At 38.8% G+C, this 27295-nt stretch overlaps 1 protein-coding gene across 1 annotated transcript in view; it reads right to left on the bottom strand.

Moving 5' to 3' along the window:
* Nucleotides 1–27295, bottom strand: part of Gpc4 (glypican 4) — a 110448-nt gene that overhangs the window by 26083 nt on the left and 57070 nt on the right. Inside the window, exon 2 of the mRNA XM_004860080.4 lies at nt 10029–10187. Within this exon, the coding sequence (XP_004860137.1) occupies nt 10029–10187 (159 nt within the window). The remainder of the gene's footprint in view (nt 1–10028; nt 10188–27295) is intronic.

Genomic DNA, 27295 nt, shown 5'->3' with positions numbered 1-27295 from the left:
TATTACTTGGCACAAAGTAGATGCTCAATACACAGACACTATTAGTAATACAAGAAGAGGTATTATTACTGTTCTCCTTCAACTTTCTATATATGAACAATCATTTTTGAAACTCCTTTTAAGATTGTTTTTTTACCTTTCCTAGTGGAGTAAAAAGTAATCCATCTGGGGGAACATAAATGAAGCCAAAGCTGCTGGAAGTCTGCTAAGAAGACCCAAGGCCTTATAAAACTGGGAGCTGTTTATCCAAAGGGAAATGCTTAATGGCTCTACCTTGCAAGGTTGTGAAATGTCCCAGACATCTGTGATTGTGAGAGCAACTACAGAGTGAAAAACAAGGAACAGAGAAACCTCAACGCTGGCAAGACAGTTTATGTTACATTAAAACAAAGAATACCATATACACCACACACACATATAAAAATTAATAATCAACAGGTCAGTCCTCATTCCTCCCATGTATTTCACTTGCATATTACCTTGTTTACCAGAAGTTAACTTAGCACAAGCGTTGAGCTAGGGGATTACATTTTCTGACTTTAAAATGTGATTATTCTAGTGTAAGTGGTGCTGATTTAACATGGGAAAAACTCAGAGTGAAAAGGCAAAATTTTTCCATATGAAAGTTTTCTATGTAAATATCCTGTCTTTTAAAAAAGAAGGAGAACATCATGTACTTTTGGAACGTCTATTGCCAGCCACTTGTCTTGCATCAAATAAACATTCAAAATTCCTGAAAAAGGTCAAAAGACCTTCAGTTGTGCTATTAAATGACATTAGTTACTTCTTTATAAACAATGGACTGGCCATTGATTAATGAGCTAGAATGCATTCTAGAATTAACCCATGACCTTAAGAGACTAGAAGCCCTTTCCATTCAATCCATTTGCTTGGTGCTATAAATTACCACAGTGTATTTACATTATTAGGAAGCTGTCTTTTACATATAAGGATTAATTTCCCCACCACTATACATGCTGTATTTCACAGTGTTGGTGTGGCATGCAAACATTAAGTTACCACATCAATAAAATTCCGGAAAAAAGAAGCCTCTTTGTAAATGCTACAAAAATCATACTTTTCTAACTGTTAAAACTTAAGGAGTTATAGGAGATCAAGTATTTAATGAGGAATAGTTAACACAGACATCTACAAATGTAAAGGGTAGAAGGAGCATCAGCAAGTATTTTACCAACAACTGCATCTTTGGTTTAGAACTATCTCCTCTGTTTTGCTTTTTTGGTAAAGTCTATGGAAGTTTTTAATGGCCACTTTCCTCTATCATAGCATAATCTCACTCTTCAAGAGTGCCTGATAGGCCACGGTGTACCAAAAGGTCACATACTCAACCAATGTTTATCAGTGGAAAGCAAATTAATAGACTGCTTCTAGGTTGACAGGCCAATTGCCAGCTGCAGCCCTCATTAGGAGCTGTTAGCATATCAAAGAGTACTAGGGGATCCTGCCAAAGTAGGATCAGCCCTTTCTTCCCAAGGTTAATTTTATTAGTTGAAATGCATTTTGAATGCTGAGGCTCCTAGGGAAAAAATGCAACGTTTATCTCTCACAGCCCATGTCTTTGGCTAATGCGGCCAGTGACACAGGCTCAGCACTGTATACTCACGACTTTTGCTGGGCATTGTTCCATCTATGAAGGGCACCCCCAGCACCAGCGAGCCAACTGGCTTTAGCACACCCATATTTCTCTGCATTCAGAAGTGCCTAGACAAGGCTGAGGGCAACTATGAGTAAGCTGAAGCAGCCACTGCAAGGGTCCCAAATGCTAACGTCTGCGTGGATGGGTATAGAACTGCCATATGGTTTCATATACACATCTCATAATAGAGTCTATCTGTTCATGATCTCTTGCCAGAGAAAAATCAGGCTGGGCATGGTGGTGCTCATCTGTAACCTCAGTACTGTGGGAGGCTGAGGCATTAGGATCACAAGTTCAAGTCCAGCCTAGGCAGCTTAGCCACTTAGTAAGATCCTATCTCAACATAAAATAAGTTTTTATACTTTTTTTTTTGGTACCGGGGATCGAACTTGGGACCTTCTGCTTGTGAAGCAGGTGGCGAAACCACTGAGCTAAATCCCCAGCCTAAAATAAGTTTTTAAAAAGGTTGGGGATACAGCTCAATCCAAAGTCCTGGGTTCAGCCCCCAGTACCATGGGGTGGGAAAAAAAGTAAAGGAAAAAGAAAAGCAGAAAAGAAAAATCAGGACACAGAATTGCATTTTGAGTATTATTCCAACTTGTGTACATGTATTATCTATGAACAAAATAATCAGGTATACACAATGATGATGGTGGGGTGTTAAGGATCAAGGCTAATTTTTTTCAAAATATGTTTCATGATTCTGTTAAGTTTTTCAGTGATGTTTTAAAACATTTTTTGGCACATAATATTTTCAACATATTTATGAGGTACATTGTGATCTTTTGGTTCATGTATATATTAGGTAGTGATCAACACAGGATAATTAGCATATCCATCACTTCAAAATTTATCACTATTTAGATCCCAGTTATGAGTGAGATCACGTAGTGTATGACTGACTTATGTCACTTAACACAATGTCCTCCGGGTTGATTCAAGTGACAGGATTTCATTGTTTTGTAGCTGAATAATATTCCATGTTGTATATACACATTTTCTTTATCCATTCTTCTACTGATGGACACTTAGGTTGATACCACATCCTGCCTACTGTGAGCAGTGTAGTGATAAACACCGGAGTGTAGGTGTCTTTGACATGTTTATCTTATTTCCTTTGGATATACACGCCCAGCAGTGAAACTGCTGGATCTTATGGTACTGCAGTTTTATTTTCAGATTTTTTTGAGAATCCTCCATATTGTTTTCCATAATGGCTGTGCTGACTTCCATTCCACCAACAGTGCACAAGGTTTCGTTCTTCTTTCTCTTTAGCAATATTGTAAAACCAGAAATATTCCTTCATGCCTTTGATTCAAAAGTAACTTTATTTCCCTTTCAGTTTAATCATTGGAGACTTTGATATATTTTTTTAAATTTTCCGAATTGTCTATAGCAGTGATGGTGAACCTATGACAACCTGCTGCAGCGGGCTGTTTGTATCATTGAAAGCTCTAAAAGGTTCGCCATCCCTGGTCTATAGTGAGGATTATAATACTTAATAAAATAAAACATTATTTTTTAAATGCCACCAAAGCAGTTCCTACATTTTTCATCAAGAGAAATAGAGTATTTTTTTCTAAAAAGTATTCATCATTGTAGCAATTTAAAATATATGAAAAGTATGAAGATGATATAAATCAGACATAATTCCATTATTGAAAGAGGGTAACAATGGCTTATTGGATTTCCTTCCTATCTTTTTCCTATGAAAATATGTCACATAGTTGCCATCATTCTATATTATTTACACTCTGTTCTCATGTAGCATTATATGGTTAGCCTATCATATATGATGAAAAACTCTTCAGAAATATTTTTAATGACTACATATTATGACACCATGAGAATAGGACATAATGTAATCACTGTGGGGCACAGGCTTATTTCTAATTTGTCACTACTGTAAATAATGCTGTAATGAACATCCTATTAGCATGCTACATAAATCTTCATGTAGGTCTTTCTTCCCTTGGGACACATCCCTGGAAGTAAAGTATTACTAAATCAAAGAGTCTGAATGTATTCAAAACTTCTGATACACTGCCAAGTTCATCACCTGGAAAGGTATGCCCATAGACTACTCTGGCTGTTTGTCATATTGATCACAAGAGTTCCCATTGCTTTGCTAATTCTTGGAAGAAGAAGGTGCTAAAGATAGGGGCAATGAACAAAAAAGAGCTGAAGTGTGACTGGCTTAGGAATCCTCTCTATCAGTTGAAGGCAGTGCAAGATCAAATAAGTCCTTTTTTTTTGGCCTGGACAAACACACAGAAGATGGTAGACAGTGATGAACAAGGACATTCCAAACTCGCAGGCCTAAAGAGCAACAGAGTCAATAAAAGCAGTTCTACAGCAGCTCTTCTGAGTGTTTACTTGCCTCCAAACAGATCAGCTGCCTCCTGCTGTTGTCATGCCTTCTGAAGAAGTCGAAGCTAATTGCAGAGGGCCAGAGCAGAAAGCGCTCTGGGCTCCACAGAAGCTGCACAAGTACGTTCAATCCGATGAGATGGCCAGTGCTAGAGCCACAATTTGTTACACTTCAGATAATCACTCAAAAGGCGGAAAATCTTCTGTCAATAGAAAAATGTGTGTGTTTTTTCTGAGCTCTTGATTTGATTACAGTAAGCTGGCAGAGGCTCATTCTCATCAAGTTTCATAGAGAGATTATAAAAGAGCTAGCAAAACTACCCTGTTTTTTAGTCTCTTGCATAGAATTGTAAAGAAAGAATAGCAGTGCTTTCCAACTAAATCAAAGATCATTAGCATGATCCGGGAGGAGCACTGCATTTGCAAAAAGGCCAGACAGCCTCCTGTCTTTCTCTATATATTTTTGCAACTATTCAGTCTGTGAATTGTTGCCCACTGCACTGTAACAAAGGTTTTAAAAAGCAACAAATTTAAGTCTTAATGAATGAAATGAAGCGAGAATTAAAAACTAATCCATGTTGGGCCGGGGATTTAGCTCAGTGGTTCTGCTGCCTGCCTTGCAAGCGCAAGGAACCGAGTTTGATCCCCGGTGCCAAAAAAAAAACAAAAAAAAAACCCAATCCATGTTATGCTACGCATTTCTATGACACTCTTTCTTTGAGGATGTTTTACATGTTTTTCAGCTAAATTCCTCCCAGGTGGTCCTTAGTAATTATAGCTGTGCAAAGGATAATAATAAATCATGTAGTTAAAAATAGTTCAGGCTGAGATGGAGAAAATGTCAAAAATTTCAGTTTAACTGATGGCCACGAACCTTAGTTGGATGTATCTGTCTTTTAAGATGAGTGGACAGTTCGCCGCTGCCGAGCTCATTACTTTCATGGGCCTATGAATTCAAATGCCTTCGACTCACTGAACATCCACACTGGTTTTCCTACTGGCTTAATTTATGGCCAATATGAACTACACAAAAATTCAGTGATTAAATTACAGATCTGGCTAAGTCTGAAGAATGCTTCATCTCCTGCCTCTGTGAAATGATAGGAAACAAGAGAGCTTGAGGGCTTAAGAAAAGGGTACCATTCTCGTTTACATGGCTCATGTAGATAGATGGGGCACACAATTATTTCCTTTATGTGTGTTTTAAGCTAATTCAGAAAATTTCTACTATTATTCAAGTTAACAAGCAGCAGGCTCATGGGCGGGTTTTCAAAGACCTGGTAAAAGTAGCTGAGGGTTAAGAAATGATAGGGAAAAATAGAGGGTACCATACAGATGGCTAATTAACATCTTGTAAGACCTTTCACTACAGCAGCTGGTCTAGTCACATGTTTAAAAGATTCACAGAATTTTTAGAATTGAAAGGGTTTTTAGAGAGCCTCTAACTCAACCCCCTCATTTTTTGGACAGGAAAACTGAGACCCAGTTAACTGCCCAGGTCACAGAGGGTTCGCTGCAAACCCAGAATGACAATTCACTGTGCTCTGCTTCCCATCCAAAGTTACTAAATTTACTCCCCAAACAACAAATTAACAGTTTTCCAATAGATTAGCATCAGACAATATCTCTATTTTCTTAACATTTCTTTTAACATATAAAGTATCTAGCAAATAGTTTGATTTGGGGAGTTGTTTAGCAGTATTCCATCATAGCTGCTACATCATTTTTATTATGCAATTCAGAGACATATTTAACATAGTAGCTCTAATCATCTCAGCCTATGTGGGTTTTTTATTTAACCATCCTTCTTTTAAAAACAATTAGTCTCTTACAATATGCCAGACATTTTGGGGTGGGTCTTTATGCTGTGTTCCCAAAACATGGATTATTCCCTACTTCTACTATTTCCATTCCCTTTGACAAGCCAATTCTTCTCCAACCCCTAAGAACAGAGTGACTGATTAGCATATTCTTGAGACAATTAATTCAGCTATGTTAATTAGCTGTTGTACTATCAAAAACATTCCCAGAACTGGCCAAGAGGGGGAGCAGCTAGCTGTCACTATCAAGTTCTGGTTCTATGTCTCCAGCCTAGGAACATCCTAAGTTAAACAGTGGGTAAAAAGAGATTACAGTATAGAAAAACATAGATGCCAGCCTTTAAACTCAGAGGTACACATTTAAAACAGAAAACCTGAGATTTTGCTGAGGGTAGGGGGAATGCTGCCAAGGGAAATGTCTTCTTTATACTTCACCCAGGTCTGAACATATACTACAAACATATTGGTTTATAATTTAGAAACTGAATTACAGACTGTACAGCCCTGGGGATGTGAAAATAATAGAAAATTTAAAGCACAGAGCCAAAAAAGGACCTAGAGATAAAGGAACTAGAGAAGGGATGCATTTCTTAAATCTAATGACTCCAAAACTCCCAGAGCTGGCACTGGAACCCTGACGTGGTGTCAATCAAGAAGGAATGATCGGGCCGGGGATTTAGCTCAGTGGTTCCGCTGCCTGCCCTGCAAGCACAAAGACCCAAGTTTGATCCCTGGTACTGCAAAAAAAAAAAAAAAAAAAAGAAGGAATGATGGAAAACTGGGAGAATGAGTGCATTTCTGGCAACAGAAGGCTAACACTCTACAAGGTCCTAAACTTTTATTGAGAGGTTTACAGAAGTAATTGTTCCTGTCTTACAAAGAAATGATACCTCACACGTAGAAAGTTTTGATGATACACAAAGTTACATGGACTCAGGGTCAAAACTTTGAATTAAGCTTGAAGATGGCCATACAAGCACCTGTGAAGTACCTTGACCCAGTATGTTTCCGTGTGTCCTTTTGCTAGTTCTTCATTATGTGTCCCCAGCTGTCTTTGTGCAACTTCGTTGCTCTATCTTGGTTCTTCAGCCGCCCTCTTATTACTTGGCCCAACTTCCTCTTTTCCATTCAGATCAAAGACTCAAGGTTTGCCCTCTATAATAACTTAGACAATTCTTCAACCAAAGAACCCACCCCTAGATTTCTGAGAGTCAAGATACCCCTAGAGTACTTTACTCAACATCTCTGGATCTTTAGGCCTTGAGAAGTACTGCAGGTCTTAATAGCCGGCTTTAAAAATCAAGCAGTGAACCAATGCAGCACCTATGAGAGGATTATGGTTGGCAGGGGGCCAGTCAACTGAGCTTTTACTGTTAACTCATATAATCTCATCATTTTTTCAGAAAACCCAATTTAGAACTGGGCATGGTAGCATACATTTATAAACCCAGCTACTTGAGAGGCTGAGGAAGGAGAATAACAAGTTTAAGACCAACCCTGGCCAACTTAGACCCTGCATCAAAACAAAAAATAAAAAAGGGCTGGAAATATAGCTTGGTAGTATAGTGCCCGTGGCTTCAATCCCTAATGTCACAAAAACAAAGCAACAACAACAACAATAACAACAAACAAAAACAACCTAACTTAGAGAAAACATGCAAAGTATTCCAGCTTCCTTCTGATCTCCAGACCGGACACATTTCAGTTACTACCCCTTCAAAGAAAATGAATCAATGTTCATTAACTGTGTCTCTGCCATTACTTTTATTTGAAGACAGAAGAAACAAACGAGTTTCATAATCATTTTTCATAAGTTTTGAAACGGAGAAAGGCACAATTTTAATATATTTATTGAATGTGATGTCTGGTAAGGGGCAACAGAAACTATTTCTCTGTCCTTTCTGACAAACATGTTAACATTTATTGATAAAGAGTCTCTGTAAGACTTTCTAAAAACACAATACATTGGAATCATAGGAATAGTACAATAAAACTATGAGGAGCAAACAGCTACATCAGCAGGCCCATGGGCAATGACTGTGGGCTTCACTCCAGAAAGAGTTGCAACTAATAAAAATGAAGTGGCCTGGAGAAAGGTGATCTTAGACCCTGGAAACAGCTTCATCTCCACTATACCATGCTGTTAAAAAGGAGAGCCATTTCTAAAGAACATGATTTTTGTTTCCTTCTAAATTCCATCATGAAGCCCCCATGTGGTAATTTCTAAATATCAGCATCTAAATGTTTTCAAAGATGACTATCTAATTAAGTTTTCTCTCCAAAATAAGTTATTACCTTGAAAGAGAAATGTCATAATCAAGAGAATATCTTTCTTTTAAATAGTAATAACAATAACTTAGGGATCAAGAGAGACAGAAGTGGTCTAATAATGTATTTTGCTAATAAAACCCATTTATATATGATATTAACGTATTGTTAAATACTCATTATAAATGCAGTATATATGTAGGGAGTTTCAGTTAGTAAGGACAGAGAGTGTGACGGTAAGCTGGACTGTCAACTTGATTGGCTTGAGAGCGACCTAGGGGATTAGTAAAGCACACTTGTTAAGTGTGTCTGGGTGGCTCTCGATGGCAAGACTTTGGGTACTATGTCTATCCGATCCCGGGCTCCTTCCTTCTCTGCTACACTTCCCTGTGTTCTGCTTGCCAGCCACCATGAAGTAATCAGCTCTGCTCCACCATGTCTCTTTGCTACGTTCTGTCTCACCTCAGACCCACAGCAATGGACTGAGACTTCTACAACCTGAGTCACACAACCATTTCCTCCTCTAAGTTATGGGTGTCAGGTAGTTTGTCCCCATGATGGGAAAACTGACTGATACACATTTATATAAAGTTATTCCCACCCACTCAGGGAAAGATAGGATTAATACCAAACATATATTTGCACAAAAAGTGTTTGCAACAATGGAAATGGTCAACGATACATAGTAAGATGTACAAAAAGTATTTTAGTTCAACTACATTATGAATTAAATATACTGTCACGGTCTACCCTGGAAACCTAACTGACACTTATTAAGTCAGCTGGAAGTTTCAAATAACAAATCTCAAAGCCAAAATTTGAAATACAACCTGTTCTATAGCTGGGGACTGCCTTATCAGCTATATCAAATCTAATTTAGTCTAACTTCTCACCATGGTAACGAGCCCTTTGCAGAAATACTCAAAGACATTTTACATCTAGAAAATTTGCCTTGTACTTCTTCACCACACATAATGTCAGGATAAGCATGCTTCAAAGGTACTATGTAATTAGAACAGCCTTTAAAACAGGCACAAAAGGAAATCATGCCTATTAAAATTAAATCTACTTCACAACAATCTTCATACTGAGTGAACAGCACCAGAGAAAAGAATCCTGAGGTGTTTTTGGTCCTCATATTCTATCTTTGAAAGTCTGTTGTCCGTAATGCTGCTTCAAATAGCGTTGAAGTGTCTCTCATTTGGCTCATACCGGCTATTTCTTCACTATTAAAGGAAAGTGTGCACGTGAGAAGCCATGTCCGGCACAGATGAGAATGTATTCCGTGACAGTGCTCCACAAGACCACACCAGACCTCAGATAAGAGCAAGGCTGGGGAGAGAGCCTAAGTTAATAAAGACTACAGTATGGTAGCCACTTCTGGGTTGCTACCACATGGTCACCCAAGAGCTAAGCTTTAATCTATTCTGTGTTCTGCAGTTTCTAGGGATTCTGGTTGTCTTTGAGGATCCATTTTGAAATTCAATTTGAAGTCTAGCATCTGCAGAATCTTTACGGCTATTTGGACTAAGACAATTTTCAGATGCCTGTTTTTTTATTAATAAGTCCCTTTTATTCTCATATGCCCTGCCGAAGCGAGCATAGTAAGTCCTTGTTTTTTTAAGTGACTTGCATCAATAACACTACATTATGTTCATCCAAGAAAATAAATGAAAGTATTTAAATTAAACCAACCTATGTTTTGGCTCCCTAAGACCATAATGCCTACGCTTACAAATTCCAGAACATCTAAAAGGACTCTAGCAATAAAGCTGCAGGGCTAACTTACTGCTGGTAGCCAACAAAAAGACTATCTTGGGAGAAAGCTTAAGCACTAAGGGAACAGAGAAGCTCTGAAAAAGCAATCATACAAATTCAACTGTCAGCTCTTAAATGTGACTTGAATAACATACCATCAAACTTCTTATAACGGGAAGCGAAGACGGCTTGCAAATGATTGCACTGTTCAGTGACCACATTTTTGAAATCATCTTTACTTTGCAGGCTGTACTTCTCCTCCATCTCTTCAGAGCAGCAGGTATAACCCTGGGGACAGATCTTCAAATGATCACCTGGAAGATAAAAGGTGGGACAGTCAATCTCTGTCATCATCCATCAAGCACAAGAGGCAACGGTTTGATTTAGGTGCACACACTCTGCTTCTTTCCAGTTTGGGAGGGCTCTGCACAGGCCCAGTCATTCGGTGTACTGAAAGAGCTTCATGATGTCTACAATCATTTATTCCCTTCTTATAACAATAATAAAACCCGCTCCAAAAGACAAAAGAACCTGCCCATCACGGAGACGGCTAAACTCCAGGAAAAAAATTAGTGTGGCCAATAAATAGCATTCAGTATCAACTCAAGTCTCTTTTATAAATTTTCTGAGATTTTAGGATAAACACTGATAAGTCATGCAAACAAGACACAGTTTTAGAAGGGTATGCTCCAAGAGACTACACGTTCTTAAAGAAAAATGATTTATAAAATATGTGATAACAATAAAAAAAGCTGCGCAAATACATGAGTTAAACTGGGAGGAAGCAAAGGGATTTGTACATTTCAAGGGGTTGTCAGCACAGAGAAGACCTGAAGAGTTCATACTGTATAATCTGAGCCTATGATAAATCACAAAGAGGTGACAGGAGACAATCTTCAATTTTAAGATTTTCTGTCTACCATCTCCCATGCAGATGCCAGAGACCGTATCTACCTTATGATTCTGTGCAATACAGCCACTCATCCCAACAGCGTCTAATGGATTCTAAGAAATTTAATCTTCATATAGTGGTGTAGCCCTAAGAGAAAAGGGAAATGTCAAAGACATTCCTCCTCCACGGCAGCCCAACCCATGAAGTAGCTCCCTCCCTCACACTCACTACAGTCTTCAAGGGCAGGGGTTTAGAGGTGTTCTTTATTCCTCTGTTAAGAGGACAAAAATTGTGCTTTGAAGAGACAATGTCTCTCTCCTCACAATTACCAAGAAATGTATTGCTCAGAAATAAGCCCTACTAGGTACTATCCCTCTAGTCATTTCAATACTAATTAGTATGGTATCATTTTGTACATACATTTGCAAAGATTAGATTTCATTGCTCCTTGTGCTAATGCTGTCCATATTCTGTGCAAGGCAAAGGGGGTCAGAAAAAAACCTCAAGATTTCAGGAATGTGAATTGGATGCACAGTGGTGGGTACCTGTGGCTGAGGCAAGAAGGTTGCGTGATTCCAAGAAGTTTGAGGCCACTTGGGTAACACAGTGTGACCCTGACTGAGAAATCTCAAGAATGAGTATATGGGAGACATGGGAACCTGCCAGTGGTAAATGTGTTCAATAAACAAAGGTCTAGAGAAGGAAATGCAAGTCTTCCTAACAATACTCGCCATGGAAACAAGGTGGACCATGAGCTGCCTACAGCTGCTGCTTGGCTTTGTGTGCTTACAGCCTAACATAGATACCAAAGGAGCTTTGGGGCAGAGTATTTCACATCAAGTTGAACTGACAACTTAACTATAACTAGATTATCAGCTGTACATATGTAAATAATTCCATAACCATGTATGTATGTGCCAGATTATTCTTCCTTCTCGCTAAGTAAAAAATAGGGAGAATGTTATTGCTAGAAACAGGGGACATACACTACTAAAAGACAATCCTCAATTAACTTTCCCATTCAGAAACTGCCTTCTTTTGGCATTTCTGAAAATCCTGGTCAATAGATAATTTTACCATGAACCCTCAAGAAAAAGATTTTTAAAAAGGATCACATAATAGAGTTTAGAGCTGTGAGGTTGCAGACTATCTCAAATCTCATTAGTGAAAGCAGTGTTGCTAAGGCTCAGTTTTATGGAAACACCTTTGCTACAACTAAAACCAAAAGTCCCTTCTTAATTGCTTAACAAATTCACAGCAAGCTTTTAGTACTAGGGCACATAATAATAATAATAATATTATTATTATTATTATTATTATTTGGTCCTGGGGATTGAACTCAGGACCTTGCACTTGTCAGGCAGATGCCGCGACACTGAGCTACATCCCCCGCCCTAGGACACATAATTAACAAGAAGATACTCCATTGTCTCCTGAGTTCAGGGTTGAGGGTTTCCTCCATTACAGTCATAACATGTTCCTTTCAACCTGGACCACTGGTGATACATGCATGACTGTCCCATGCCGCCCAATGGCAGTCATGGACGTACCGTCGGTGGTTTAGAGCCACCTGGAAGACATACAAATTATAGCCCGAGCCGGGGATTTAGCCCAGTGGTTCTGTCACCTGTCTCGGAAGTGCAAGGACCCGAATTCGATCTCCGGTACCAAAAAAAAAACAACAACAAATTATAGCCCCGCCATGACTATGCTAACACATAAAACAGTGTGAAGGACTCCAAGTGTACAGTGCTGTAACCGCATTAAATAATACACATTACACTCATAGGTGCCACATGAGAAGTTAACTGGAATACTCAAGATAAGAATTTAATATACATAGGGCAACTGAAGTGAATTATTTCACAATAAGGGAGCAGACACTTTTAAAGATTGTGACAGGCTAAATTTATCATAGGGCAGGTTGCTTTTTAAGCCTCTACAAAGACTCCATTGTGATATACACTGAATTTCCAAAGCAAACAATTCACAAGTTTGGAAAAATATCTATGTTCACCTAATCTTAACAAGGTTTGTATGCATAATAAAGGGTCATTTATTAGATGCTATCAAAATAGACTTCTAATTTTTTTTTTGAGACAAAGTCTTGCTAATGTAGCCAAGGCTGGCCTTGAACTGACAATCCTCCTGTCCCAGTCTCCCAACTGCTGGGATTACAGGTGTGCACCTCCATGCCTGGCTCAAAACAGGTTTCTAAATTCAAAGAAAAAGACCGTTTTCCTCATCCTCAATGTGCATGTGTGTGAGAGCAAACATATCCTGAAACCAGAAAAATATTAAGAAACAGCAGGAAAGAATCATTTTCTCCATTGAAGAAGGTGCTAGATGTTGAGAGGTTTAAACTTACCCACAGGAATTTTACACTGAGGACACACCCTTCAAAAACGGCTAACAGCAATAAAAGTCTTACTGCTAACCTGCTGAAAGTAGACAGCACAGTTTACACTGGCACTCATAAAAGGCCCAGTGTGGCTCACGCACTCCACCCATCTGCAATTCACCAAGGCCCTCAGCAGCACCGTATGGGGACTTGCTTATACTTGAACCTGGAATACGTCTTTGTTTTGACAATACCTAATAAAGAAGAAAATAGTGTACTTTCATCTTAGAGTAAAGATCTTTCCAGGAAGACTCAGTTTAGTGGTGAAAAGCTACAGGGTAGATACTTGGCTAATGTTTCTGCTGGCAAAGGCATCTTCCTCTCAGTGCGAAGCTCTTACTCCAACATTCTACTTTGTGCTGCATCGCCTTAAACATACCATTTACTCTGTCTGTATTTATAAAAACTATTACTTGAAAATGCAATTTGGCATTTTTGCCACAAGCCCTGAGACACATGCAGTCCATGACACTTCTGAATTTAAGCCCAAGATATACTTAGGCTACTGGGGGTTCAGTGACATAACTAGTTAAGGGTGATGAGAACTACAAGGAGAAAAATATGGAAGAGTCCTGGTGCATTTAAAATGAAATCACAGCTCTATGTTCTGTAAGAATCTCTGAGAACTTGGGAAACTAAAATTTGTTTTAAAATTGAATATTTTGGGTTAGGTACAGCACTTGGCTAGCATGCATGAGGCCCTGGGTTTCATCTACAGCACTGCAAAGATGTTTTTTAATTAAGAAGCTTGAGTATTTCTTTAAGCACCAAAAATGGTTTATTCTGAAACCATGGCATACATATTATTAGAAAGGCATTCCGTGTTACGCGTTTGGGATTGCTTCTAAAATGCTGTGTATGATTTTTCTTTCTGGAGATATCCTTTCTAAGCCTGGAAATCTATATACTTTTCATTTAAGAAAGATGTCACCATCTTTCCTTTAGGCTAAGAGACTTGAACACAGGGACAGCTCCATGGATATGGGCCAGGTAGATCACCACTATGACGTAGCACAGAGCACGCACACTTTCTTAAAAGGTCCCTAGATGATTCTAATATGCACTCTACATTAAGAATTACTGCTGGACAGACTTCTGGATTTGAGCCACAGAAGAGCTGAGAACAGGTTCTCCCGTGAGTGATGCAGCTCAGTGAACCATAGGTTATGATCTACAGCTGTCATTTGTCTGTCCTGTTTGCCTACCTGCTTCCATCACCCGGATATATAGTTTCCCTTCAAGCTTGCCTGTCTGTTTTCCACTCTCTTTTTATTCATACTGTTCTTTCTCACCCCACCCTGTCTCTTTAACTGTGCATAATATGAAACTTGGGGGCTTCTAAAAAAATTGTTGTACTTGTTGAGAGCTCCTTGTCCTTAATTTAAAAAGCAGGTGAACTGAATGCTTTATGGTTTTCTAAGGAAGCACCTAAATTAAGTTGCTTTTTGTACATGGCCCTCGATTAGTTTTTTTTCTTTGCGGGTCAGTGGCCCTCAATAGAAAAAGGTCCCTCAGCCCTGTTCTAGGCGGCTTGGATGGTATTCAATGAAGCGTGCTTTTAAAGCTTAACTCTATGGCATTAAAAAAAAAATCACTCAAAAGGGCCAAACTTTTTTGAATTGCACCAGCTCTGTGTAATTTCTCCTTAGTCTTAATAGCAATGGCTTAGTTTTCAAAGGTGAACAAAGACAATCACAATAAATTACTACTCAATCCTGCAGTGTGAGTATTGGTTCCTTCTCTTGATTTTTTGAAGCACTTCAAATCAATGGTTTAAAGAAGAAGGCATTGTATACGTGGAATCTATCCCAACCCGTAACGAGGCTCTAGAGCGAACAATCTGCAGAAGTGGGCTTTCTCACTTTAGCCCATTTGCTTCCCTCAGCAAAGGCTGGTTCTGATGCACAAATAGGATGCAGCTAATGTTCATTTGTTTTCAGCTGTTTGTAACTCTGCTTCCCATAGAAAATGGTATAAATGGTAGTTAGGTTCTCAGGCTAGCCCTCAGCTTACTGACTACTAGCCTGACTTATTTTCAACTCTATCCACCATTTTCTGTGTTTCTCTCAGACAATTCATTTTCAAGTCCAACTAGGCACCAAGAAAATATCTCTTTAGTCTTCACACTTTTGGAGTGTGAAGGGTGATGTGGTGATAAGAGGAAGACTTATAGTTGCCACTAAGGCATTAGCTTTCTGTACCAGAGGACACAAAGCAAATCTCTAGGGATTACTCTTCCGGTATCCCAAGTGGTGAAAACAGACAGAACTCATTTGAAGACACAGGCAGAGAACCCAGGCTTGCCCTCATCAGTGTGATTTGTAAAGCAGACATTCTCTGTATCCAGATAGCTTTTACCAATAAAGCAACCAAAGGCCTCTGGGAAATAAAAGAAATGTAAACTGTACCCTAATGGCTGCAGTGAGGCATCTGAGAACAGACTGGAAACACTGTGATTTGCAAATGTAAATGACTTAAGATTTTGCACTAGCCTGTCTTAAAGAAATTCTGAGTGCTTCACTTGGGTTAGGAAGGAAGCTTAGCTCTTGATGAAGGAAAAGAACCTCTCATATTCAGATCAGCTACTGAAGTTCTAGATGAAGACACATTTCTGACAACATGTAGTAGGTGGCAGAGGGGGTCAGGAGAACAGCAACTTCTTTCAGGGTATTTCAGGGTGACTTCCAATTGGAGGTGGAAATACGGAGAAAAGAACACACCAAGTAGGAACTGAGTGGCATGTATACGTGGATGGATGGCAACCAAGCACAAACATTTAAAGGTCCATAAAAAGCAAAGCCTTGGGGCTTGAGGTGTGTGGTAGCTTGCTTGCTCAGCATACACAAGACCCTGGCTTCCACCCCTATCACCAAAAAATGAAAACTAAAACATAAATAAATAAAAAAGCAAATCCTTGGGCACCTAAGGAGACAAGACCATGAAACATAATATGGTGTCCTGGATAGGATCCTAGAACAGAATGCTATCAGGGAAACAAACAAAAAAATTCACACAAAAACTTGTATGTAAATGTTCACAGCTGCATTAGTAATAGCCAAATTTCTATCTACAGATGACTGTATAAACAAAATGTACATATACAGAATATTACTCAGTCATAAGAAGGAATTATGTTCTGATACATGTTACAGCATGGCTGAATCTCAAAGAACACTGCTAAGTAGAAGGAGCCAGTCATGAAAGTCCACATTGTAGAATCCCATTTATATAAAAGTCTAGCATAAGCAAATCTAGAGACAAAAAGATTAGTGGTGCTGAAGATGAAGGAGAAAAGGGTGGGAGGAAAGTGGCTAAAGTTTTGGGGGTTTCTTTCTGGGGTGATGTCCTAAAACTAATTTTGTTGATGGAGGTACAACTCTGAATATGTCAAAACTCACACCATAAATGAGTGAATTACTTATTTGAACTATATCTCAATAAAACAGTTTTAAAATCAAAAGAATCAGGATAAAGTATGGAATTTAGTTAATAATAATGCACCCATGTACCACACAGATGTCATATGTTAATAATAGAGATTATAAGGGGTAGATGTAGCAGACTCTCTGCATTGTCTTCTCAACTTTTATAAATCTACACCTCTTCTAATATAAAAAGTTCATTTTTTAAAAATTAAGTCTTGGCTTTCAAAGTAAAAAGGATAAATACATGTGGCTGGAGAGGGGGAAACTTTCATCATATTTCAAAAATATAAATACTTGATGTAATTCTAATATCAGGGAGCTACATTAAGCTATTATTTGCTGGGGCAATTTTCATAATCCCTCAATTGCTACTTTACCCTTTTGCCAATTTTTATTTGTTCTGAAAGTAAAACAATTCCTTGCCGATGGTCCAACGCATTACCAAAAGTTTCTGTTAATTTCTTAGGTCTAAATTTACATGGCCACAAAGTGATCTAAAATACAGGTTCCTATATAACTCTGGCCCCTCCAAGCTACCTAAGAACCCCATGAGGAACATACAATGCCCTGCTTGATGAGAACAAAGAAAGAAAATTTCTAAAGGTTTTTAATAATCCCAGGGTGTAGAGAAACATATAAATTAATCTATCCTCCTCCTTCCAAAAAGGAGTGAAATTACTGCATATAATGCGCTATGAGCACTGACAGCCTGAAGTAGTTTGACCTAAACCTTAATAATAAAGCACATAAATTACAGTTATTGTGCAGATGTATGATTTGAGATCACCTACCAATCAGTAGAAGAAATACAGCTAGTTAGCATTTTGTAAAACCTTGCCAAAATATAGCTCTGGAGGGTTTAAGACTGCCAATTATTTTTAGGTCCACTAATCCTACAAGGTAGGATAGAAAGGGCCAATCAGAAACACATACACTTCAAAAATCAGTTTTATTATATTTTTCTAAGCATAATGTATAAGCATAGTTAGAAGAGTTAGGGCTTTTACTTTAAAATGCCATACTTCATTTCAATGAGCTTCTAACAGCTTTAAACTATACTTCAGATAGAAATCAAACAGGGCTTCTTATTCCTTCTTAAATGATAAGCAAATTATGAACCAAAGGCAATATCTGACATCTTCAATCCATGCTTTAACTGCACTGAAGGTTTACTAAGTGAGGGCCCCCACAGCAAACAAAGTGAATGGCCTGAAATGGATTTCACTCACCTTTTGTTACTATCACTTCTGAGCAGCCAAGGCAACTGCATCTAATTTGCACACTTACAACCACTACCTTTTGGACTCAACAATACTACTAGTTGGGCCGAGGATTTAGTTCAGTGGTTCCGCTGCCTGTCTCGCACGCGGAAAGACCCGAGTTCAATCCCCGGTACAAAAAAAAAAAAAAAAAGACTACTACTAGTGAATAACCCAAAACTCCTCAACAATTCTCAGGCTCTGGTAGGTACTTCCTAAATAATTGGTACTAATGAAAAGGGTCAGAAAAATTTGGGTGGTCCTAGGAGGATGGCTAAGGGTGGGCAGGAAAAGCTCTTTTCTGTCAGTGATTCAGGTGCACATAACTTGGTAGCATCAATTGAGAGTTTCACTCAAATGCTAATTTACAGCCAGGTGTGGTGGCACAGGCCTATAATCCTAGCACTCTAGGAGGCTGGCAGAAGGATCACAACTTCAAGCCCAGCCTGGGCAACTTAGCAACTTAGTGAGACTCTGTCTCGAAATTTAAAATTTAAAAAAGGGGCTGGGGAGGATGTAGCTTAGTGTGAAAGCCCTGGGTTCAATTCCCCAGGACAAAACGCCCTTATTATTTTTACTGGACTCATAATTTAGCCTCTATAGATTTCAGAATCACAGACAAGATCTGAAGGGGCCACATGTGAATTTCAAGGCCTTTGAGAGGGACAAAAATTTGTTACAGGAGTGCGTATGAAATTAAGGTTTCCACAACTCTCCTTAAAATCTTGTTTTCTTGTAAATTTTTCCTTCCTCCTCCTATCCCAATCTCTGAGGTTTTCTTTCTACAGGGAGGGAGAGATGAAGGACAGACGGTACAGAGAGTGAGACTCCCAAGGATGGCCCTGTCACAGCAACTACATCTAAAAGGGGCCTTAGAGAGGAAACACCACTGGCTAGGTTATTTTTTTCCTATGCTACCCAAGAGGACCTCTGGAACTTGTGCCCATAAACCACAGATCACAATCCCTGGTAGATGAAGCCCTTGGCAGGGCTACTTCTGAGACAGCTCATCTGACCAGGCTGGGTGGGTCAAGGGGATGGGGGAGGGGCACTGGCTGTCCGCAACTTGCCCTTTCTCTGCATCCCCAGTGACTGAAGCAGTGGGCAGTTTCCAGGGTGAGCCCAGAAGACCTCTGAGAAAGCAGAAAGTGAAAGAAGGAAGTGTCCTCAGGAAAACGTTGTAGACACTCCTTTCCCTTTGCCCCAGGGGGCTGAACGACTTCAAACTGCAAGCGATTTTCCCTACTATTTCCAAACAGCCTGTAAAGAAGCCCCAGAAGCACCATTCTCGGATAGCCTGACACAGCCATTAGGTTTCACAGCAAGACAAGAAAGGGTCAGCAACTACATTTGGGCAAGTGTAGGAGAAAATGCAATGTGCCGATGGGGAAGTTCACAGGTATCAGATGCTTGCTCTAACAGAATTATTAATGTCTTTCATTTGATATACATATCATGGGTTGTGTGGGTCCTGACAAATTTTAATAGTGAAGTTGTTTCTTTTTTAGTAATTGGCTTCAGCTTGGTTAACAGGGAAGACTGTATGCCCTCTTTACCCTCTCTCTCTCCCTCTCTTTTTCTGGTGCTGTGGATGGAACCCAGGGCCTCAGGTGTGTCAGGCAAGTGCTCTCCAGAGAGCCACATGCCAGCCCCCAACTTCTCCTAAGCCCCTCTTTCACAACATATATAAAATTATTTTCCCAAAATACAGTGAAAAGAAGTTTTCAACAAAGCTACTGTCTAGAAAAAAATATACCAGACAAATAATATAATCATCCATCATGAATTCTCCAAAGGATATTTTTTCCAAATGGCTATCTAAAAAGTTTTTACACTGGAGGATAGAGCAAAGTCAGCTTCCTACATAAAGAGAAATGGTTCTGTAACATTACCTAGAGATCATGCTTTAAAATTCTACCCAGGCATCAATGAAATGGAAGAGAAAGAAACATTTACATTTTCAATGTTTGTGCTTGCTTATATCCCTTAAAACCCATTTCCACAAAATTCTTGGTAAAAATCACAGTAAGTTATAGCTTATTCTAGCACAGATAAACAGTGAAGGACTCTTAATTAGTCCCAATTCCCATGGACGCAAATATGAGCCATAGTTAAATGGGGATTAGTCTTCTAACTTGAGAGGAAAAGTCTTGTGAACCTTAGCATGACAGGATAAGGACAGCAAACCTTCTTCACATTCCCTCTAGTTCTGCAAAGCTAAATTTCCTGAACCTTCCCAACCGGCCACGGAAAACTTTTAGGCAGCATGTCATGTAGTAGCATGAACCATGCCATTTTCCTTTTGCCCAAAAATGTCCTCCTCACTATCACCTAGCACCTGGGCCTCCACTCTTGGGTCACATACTCTCAACTTTATTTCATAATGGGCTGTTCACTATGGAAAATTTTCTTGACAAAATAAGAGATTTCAAAGTACACTTCCTCTTCCATGTGTTTTCCTGGAGTTTTAAGTAAAACTCACTCAGAGAACTACCTATTTATCCATTACCCTTTACTGCCCTCCTCAAAGCCCAACATGAGATTTGATGGAACAATCTCAGAATTCTGTAATAATCTTGGGTTTCATTGGCTTAGTATGAAACCCAAAGAAAAGCTTTTTGAAAAGTCATTTGATCACATGTATTGATATACCTCTGTCTACATATGCATTAGCCCTTTGAAAAGCACAAAGCCATTAGCAAAACACATTAGAGAAATGAGGGTGCTTTTCTTAGAAGATTGCGTTAAAGTCTTTAGTGTTCTTACAGGTGTTACCAGCTTGCCTTTATCAGTGAGGCATTCTAGGCTTGATTGGGATTTATCAATCAGCTTCTTGACACCATTCGATTCCCCAATCTCACCTTAGAGAACATTTTCTTTAGGATCAGATCTATTGATGTGTTTATCAAAATCAGAAAATCTAGTATATTTACCACTTCTTGATCTAGTTACTTCAAGTAGTCCACCCAGAGAGCGGATCTGGAAATAGAACTTTGCCCTCACATTCTTCCCAAGTCTAAGTCAAAGAACTGATTCATTTCTCCCAAACTAACCTTTGACCTGATTTGGCTATACAAAAACACTGTCAGTGCTTAATGCAGTATTTATCAAGTGCCGCTTATGTGCTAGATGCCATCCATCCATGGAGAAAGTGCAGAGGGCTTGGTCTCCACCCCTCTTGAAAATTACAAGATGAACAGACATGAATTTTACTGCTGTTCTATAGGATTTGCCCTCTCCTCTTACTCCATAATCTCAATTCTGCTAGACCTGTGAGGTCTTCTGATCTTATCTTGGAACTAGCTTATAAGACCGGAGGAGATATAATTCTACATTTAGCAAATCCATTCAACCCACAGCTCTCACTTTGGAACTTCAACAGATTGGACAAAGTGGGAGAGAGTCATGCAACCAAATATAATCTATACATTGACAGATATATTCTGTCCATTTTTGGTATCACCCATAACTACAAAAGACATTAATTAGTGTAGACTGAGAGCACAATCATTTCTCATACAAATACTATTTCATTTATTTGGCTTAACAAATCAGAGGTCACTAAATATTTAAATTAATTTTTTAAAACCCACACCATGTTAAGGCTTTGATTTTAAAGACCTTAATCTGATTGCTTAAGGATAATCTTGTCTAAACTCGTATCTGGATAGTCAATAAATCATTGGAGTAGCTCCATTCAAATTTTCAACTGAAATCTCATCAGAAGAGCTTCTATGCCCTCAAGTGACTGACACACCAAATAGCAAAGGAACTGAGCTATCACCTGGTCCCTCTCTGCCATACTAGGAATAAGCCCTGTTTTTTTCTGGGCTCTTTACAAACTCTCATTAAAAGATGCCTTAAGTCAAATGCAATGTATCCATTAGCCAATTCACTAGCTGGGCTGCCATGGCAGCCACCTACCATCTACCTCTGGTTTCTTAAGTATCACAAAAAGGGGAAAATAAAGGCAGATCTTGGGGGTGGGGGGCTGAGAGACCATTCTAATTTGAGCCTTTGAGAAGAACTGAAGGTTGCCTCCACAAGGTTGACAACAGTCTCCATAGATAGGTGTTATCCATCATATGACCTAGGGGAGATACAGAAATCTGTATGTACTGCAGAAATCTGGCCAATAGATAAACTTGAGACCTGATGCTCACAACTTAAATGAGTATCAGACAGTTTTCTATGGCCTAGAATATACAGGTGAGTAGATACTGATGCCACTAATGCAATATCCAGCTTGCCCTCCATAACTCTTTGAGGTCTTAGGCCAACTACTCACTCATAAAACAATGAATTTAGTCAATCATCTGATTCCAAAGAAGACCAAATTATTCCTCCATTCCTAAAAGTGGCCCAAGGTCAAGGGCTATCAAGTACTTTAGGTTGAGCATCAACAATGGAAGGTAGGTGGACTAGGCCTGCAGCCATTAAAAGGTAGGAGTGAGAAAGAATGGAAAGAAATAGGGCAAGGGAAAGGGAAAGAAAAGGAGATGGTATCTGACTCAGGGTCCAGTAGTGGGAGGGTCTCCTACAACCTATATAAGTGGTGATGGGGCACCAGGGTGTCAGCTTCCAGGGTAACTCCCAACAAGCAGAGTGACATGTTTTTCTCCCCAGTTTCCATTACACAGAGCTTGCAGATGGCACACAGCATTACTACTGCAATTATTGACTATAATTATCATGAAGAGGCTTTGATGTGATAACAAAAATGATTAAAATGGCCCTTAAGAGAAGAAAGGCAATAAATACAGCCTCATTTGGAAAATTCAAGGACGCAATTTTGTACCAGTACTTTCTGTCAGAAAAGAATAAGTCACTTTCATATATTTGTTTTTGGCTCTTCTCCTTGAAGATGTTTTATCCTATGCAGAAAACATAACAATATGCAGTTCAAGATATATTTTAAGAGCAAATTTAAAGGCACTTCAAAGGAAAATAAAAAATAAAGTAACCTACTCCTTGCAGACATATGCATGTTTACACAAGCTCCTAGTTTTTCCTGAACCATAGTAACCAACAAGAGACAATTTTTTTGAACTGCCTTCAAGGATGAGAACAAATGACACTGACACGTGAGTTAAATGTCGGTTTTGTTTTAAAGATAATACTTGCCAGCACTGTGCTTATCTGTTTGAATTAGTAAACGGAATAGTGTACTTTCAAAAGTATCAGTAACTAGACATATGGAAGAATAGAATAGCTTACTTTGTTCATTATCTTTCATAGGATAATAAACTGTGCCAGGTCACATTTTATTTCTTTAATCTACTTAATCTTATGTATTGACTCAACTCAAGACAACATAATCCCAAATTTTATGCAGTGCTACAGAAGCACATAGATTTAACCATATTCTGGAATCTGTTTCAATGTGGGGGAAAGGAGATCATTTCAAAAGCAGAAGCAAAACGAAATGTCCAGCATTATAAGGCCTAACTTTTGCAAACGAACTGCCTAAACTGAGTTTAACCAGGTTATCTGGAAAACATGTCTATGTTTTTGCTCAGGAATATTTCTATTTTTAATACATGACAATGAACACAGCCCAAAATAAGGATCAACTAGCTGCTATGGTTTGGAAATGGTCTGAGTTTGTCCAACCAGGATTCACGTATTTGGAGGCTTGGGAAGCAGAGTTCAGGTGACTCTAGTGGGAGGTCATGAGGGGTGTGCCCCTGGGAGAACTGTGGGACCCCTGGCCTTCCTTTTTTGAGATGTGATCTCTTCCTCCAGTACATGCTTCCAACCTTGTAATGCTACCTGCCATAAAGTCCTCACCAGAGTCGAGAGGATGCCAGAACCATGTCCTTGAATCTCCAAAACTGTGAGCTAAATGAAGCTCTTTTCTTATAAAGTTAGCCTGCCTCGTGTATTTCATTGTAAAAATGAAAACTGAACTCATGTGCTGGCCTAACCCAAATATTCTACTAGGTGAAATTCAATCATGTGGAATGACTACTAGAATTAAATGAGCTTAGAAGAAAAGATAGTTCAATACCAAGTTTCACAAACATACGCTGAACTGGAAGAGTTAAGTTTAAGGCACCAAATCTAAGGTTCCACCTAGCCTAATGACTGGCAGGTAAGGATGAGAGGTGTAGTGTTATAAAATGGTATTGTTCTCCACTAGGTATCTTCCCAAAGGAGTTAAAAGACATCATACCACAGTGATGTATATATACCCATGTATCTATCCACAGATGAATGGATAAAGCATATGTGGTATTTATATAAAAAATGGAGTACTACTCTGCCATAAAGATAAATTTGAGTGATTTGTAGGAAAATGAATGCATCTTGAGACCTTAAGTGAAATAAATCAGACACACAAGCTTAAATATTACATAACTTCTCTTATATGAGAAACCCAACGTATAAAGAATTTTTTAAGAAAAGACAATAGGACACAGGGAGATAGATATTTTAGAAATGGGAAGGGGATCTATAGATGAAAGGAGGAAGGGAGTGGGGGAAGGAAAGGGCAATAAAAAGAATTAAGATATGTTAAGTACATGTACTTACTCCCTAAGATGAATGTAAATACTACATACTGCAAATATGCACAATATAATTTAAAAATAGCATAATATTTTGCGAGTATATTTAGATCAAGTCATGGCTTTTGGAGTCAGCAGCACATAAACATAGTAAGTGGTTCTTGGGCATTATTAACATACAAGCTTTAGGCAAAACACGGCATTGTTTCATTATGTGATGAAACCTTGTAATTCTCTACAATTTTTGGCTACTAAGATAACAGAACTTATGTCAGGAACTATGACAAAAAAGACTTATGTTTTTTAAAAAAATAGTCAAACAGGACTGGGAAGTGTTTGGTATGCACAAGGCTCGGGGTTCCATCCCCAGCACCCTGCCCCCAAGTCAAGATGCATTTGGCTTATTGGTTAAGACTCTTCTAACAGCATTGACCCATTAATAGCGCTGGTCTAGCATATATAACCCAAACTTTTTCTTGTCCTGCCAGAGAATAGCAACTCGGGAAAGGTCAGGCTCTTAAAGAATCAAGAGCTTTAGCTCAATTAGCCTGACCAAGGAAGGATCCTCAATCAGTAGTTCAGTACAAAACAAATAAAGTCCTAACAAGCAGGAAATTCAAGAAAAAGAACAGAAAAGTTTGTCTGGAACACAATTTGTTATCTAACTGCATATAGTATAGTTATTAGAAAAAGGCAGGAAATAAGCTGTAATTCTTCTGATTGGATGCTTTTCTTTATCTTTGAGCCAGGGAGGTGCCATGTTAACACAGAAAACATAAAGGCTTCAGGGTTAAACAGGCCTGAGTTTGGGCTTTGTTTTGTGAAACTCTGGGCCAGTCTCTTAGCTTCTATGAGACTATTCCATCTTCTGTAAAATGGGGACAAGAATAGAACCTACTTTAAAGACCTGTTGGAAGCATTAAATGTATAGAGTGCTTCCATCAATAGTAGCCATGGGCTGGAGGGGTGTGATTTAATGGTAGAGCACTTGCCTATCATGTGCAAGGCCTTGAGTTTAATCCCTGGCACTGCAAAAACAATAGTAACTACTATTATGCAACTGACATTAGAAGATGCTACATATTTCTCTGAGAACAGATCTTTTTATGCATCAGAGTTCAACTATCTTTAAGCTGTGCAAGAGTGGTTTTGGCTTTTTATTACTGTGATAAACATTATCACCACTATTATTATTAGTTTTAGGAAGCATTTATTTCTAGAAATTACAGGCCTCATAAACTGTCCCTTGGTAAAAATTCAGGCTGCAGGAATGCTCTGGGATTATAGGTGAGAGAATCTTTAGTTTTATTTTATTTTATTTTTTTTATTTTTGGTACCGGGGATTGAACTCAGGTCTTTGAGAATCTTTAGTTTTAAAGCAGCTGTTATGTGCTTTAAGATTAAATGAGAAAAAATATTGAAAGATGATTCTTAGGAATTCATCATTCATTTAGGTCAAACAGATCAAATTTTAGCCATTTCATATAATATTGACTTAATATTGGGGGGGATCAATTTTGCATTAATATCCAAATATCTGTACACATAAACCACGATTTGTGTGTGTCCTAGAATTCTTTTGCTTATGAATAAAATTCAAGCTGAAATAAAGACACTTCTATTTGCTTACCTAAATATGCATCTGACCTTTCCTAAAAATTCTGGATACCCAGAGTATATGCTGTATCTGTTGTATGGTCCTGACAAACGATCAGTTTCTTCCTAAATAGTCAATCATTTTGTTCAAAGAACACTCTACTCTGTGAAATAAGGGCAGATGATTCAGAAATTTAGACTGTCTGAGGATAAATGTATGTCAAATAAAAACTAAAAAAATAAAAAGAAAGAAAAGAAAAATCTACCCTGAGATGAAGGGAGTTTGTTCCCTATCACATCAAAAGAAGGGAGAACAAAGATGGAAATGACAGCTCCCTGCACAACTGTGATGCATTTAAGTGCTGATTGTTTTTTGATGTTGCTGATGAGAGTAGATCGACCTCAGAGTGTCTGTCAGTTTATCACCTGATCACCTCTTTATACTCTCTTTATGTCTTAAATATTTCTGCCAAATACCAGTTCCTCTCCTCAGTTTTAGACTGGTACCAGAGATTTCTCTCCATTATTCTCTCATATTTGGGCATAAGATTCACAGAGATGAATGAGGAAAAAAATACATCTGCATAATGCTCACCGGCCAAGATGTGCAGGCAAGATTTGGAGAGATGAAAATGACTGTTTCCTGAACAAGTGTTTCTAGAACTTGGTGGGTAGGGGAGGCTAGCAGGAAAGAACGAGGGACAGGTGCCCTAGGAGACACCCTGGCCTTGGTCCTGAGTAGCATACAGGATTTAGGGCACCAAGGCACTGAGGATAAAACAAGTTTGTAATGACAACTGCAGCACTGTTAAATTTAACATGATGGGAGAGGAAAGAAAAAAATGCAAAGTCCATTACACAATTTTTCCCTTATTTGCGTAAGACGCTGTGACAAAGAGTTCAAAAAGTAAACAACACTTCAGATTCCTGGAGACTGGTTTAAAAGATGAGGAAAAAGTACCCACTGTTACTGAGAATAAGTGTTCCTAGCTAAGTACTTAGGTTTTGCGGGAAGGGGCTGGACAGAGAAGCGAACCTGGAGGGCAAGTTGAAAGACTGAATAGTAGGTTAAGGTATCCTTGATGAAACAAAAAGTGACTCTGGGCTGGGAATAAAGAAAATCTCAGAAGCCATAGCAAGTTAAACACAAAACAAAATCAACTCAGAAGCAACTTGTAAGACACTGCAAAGCCCAAAGTAAGGAAGGCTCTTTTGCTGTATCAAAGGGAGGAAGCCATTTAGAGGAACCACTTGATCACAGTCCCAGGGCTAAGAAGGAGACGGTCCAGAGACTGAATGAATTCCTTGTCTTGTAAGGAGATCCACATTCCCAAACTAGA

Source organism: Heterocephalus glaber, unplaced genomic scaffold, assembly GCF_053883595.1.
Source record: "Heterocephalus glaber isolate CG9 unplaced genomic scaffold, H.glaber_assembly_v1.0 deba00001729, whole genome shotgun sequence".
NCBI classification, from domain to species: Eukaryota; Metazoa; Chordata; class Mammalia; order Rodentia; family Bathyergidae; genus Heterocephalus; species Heterocephalus glaber.
This window is presented reverse-complemented; position numbering and strand designations above follow the sequence as displayed.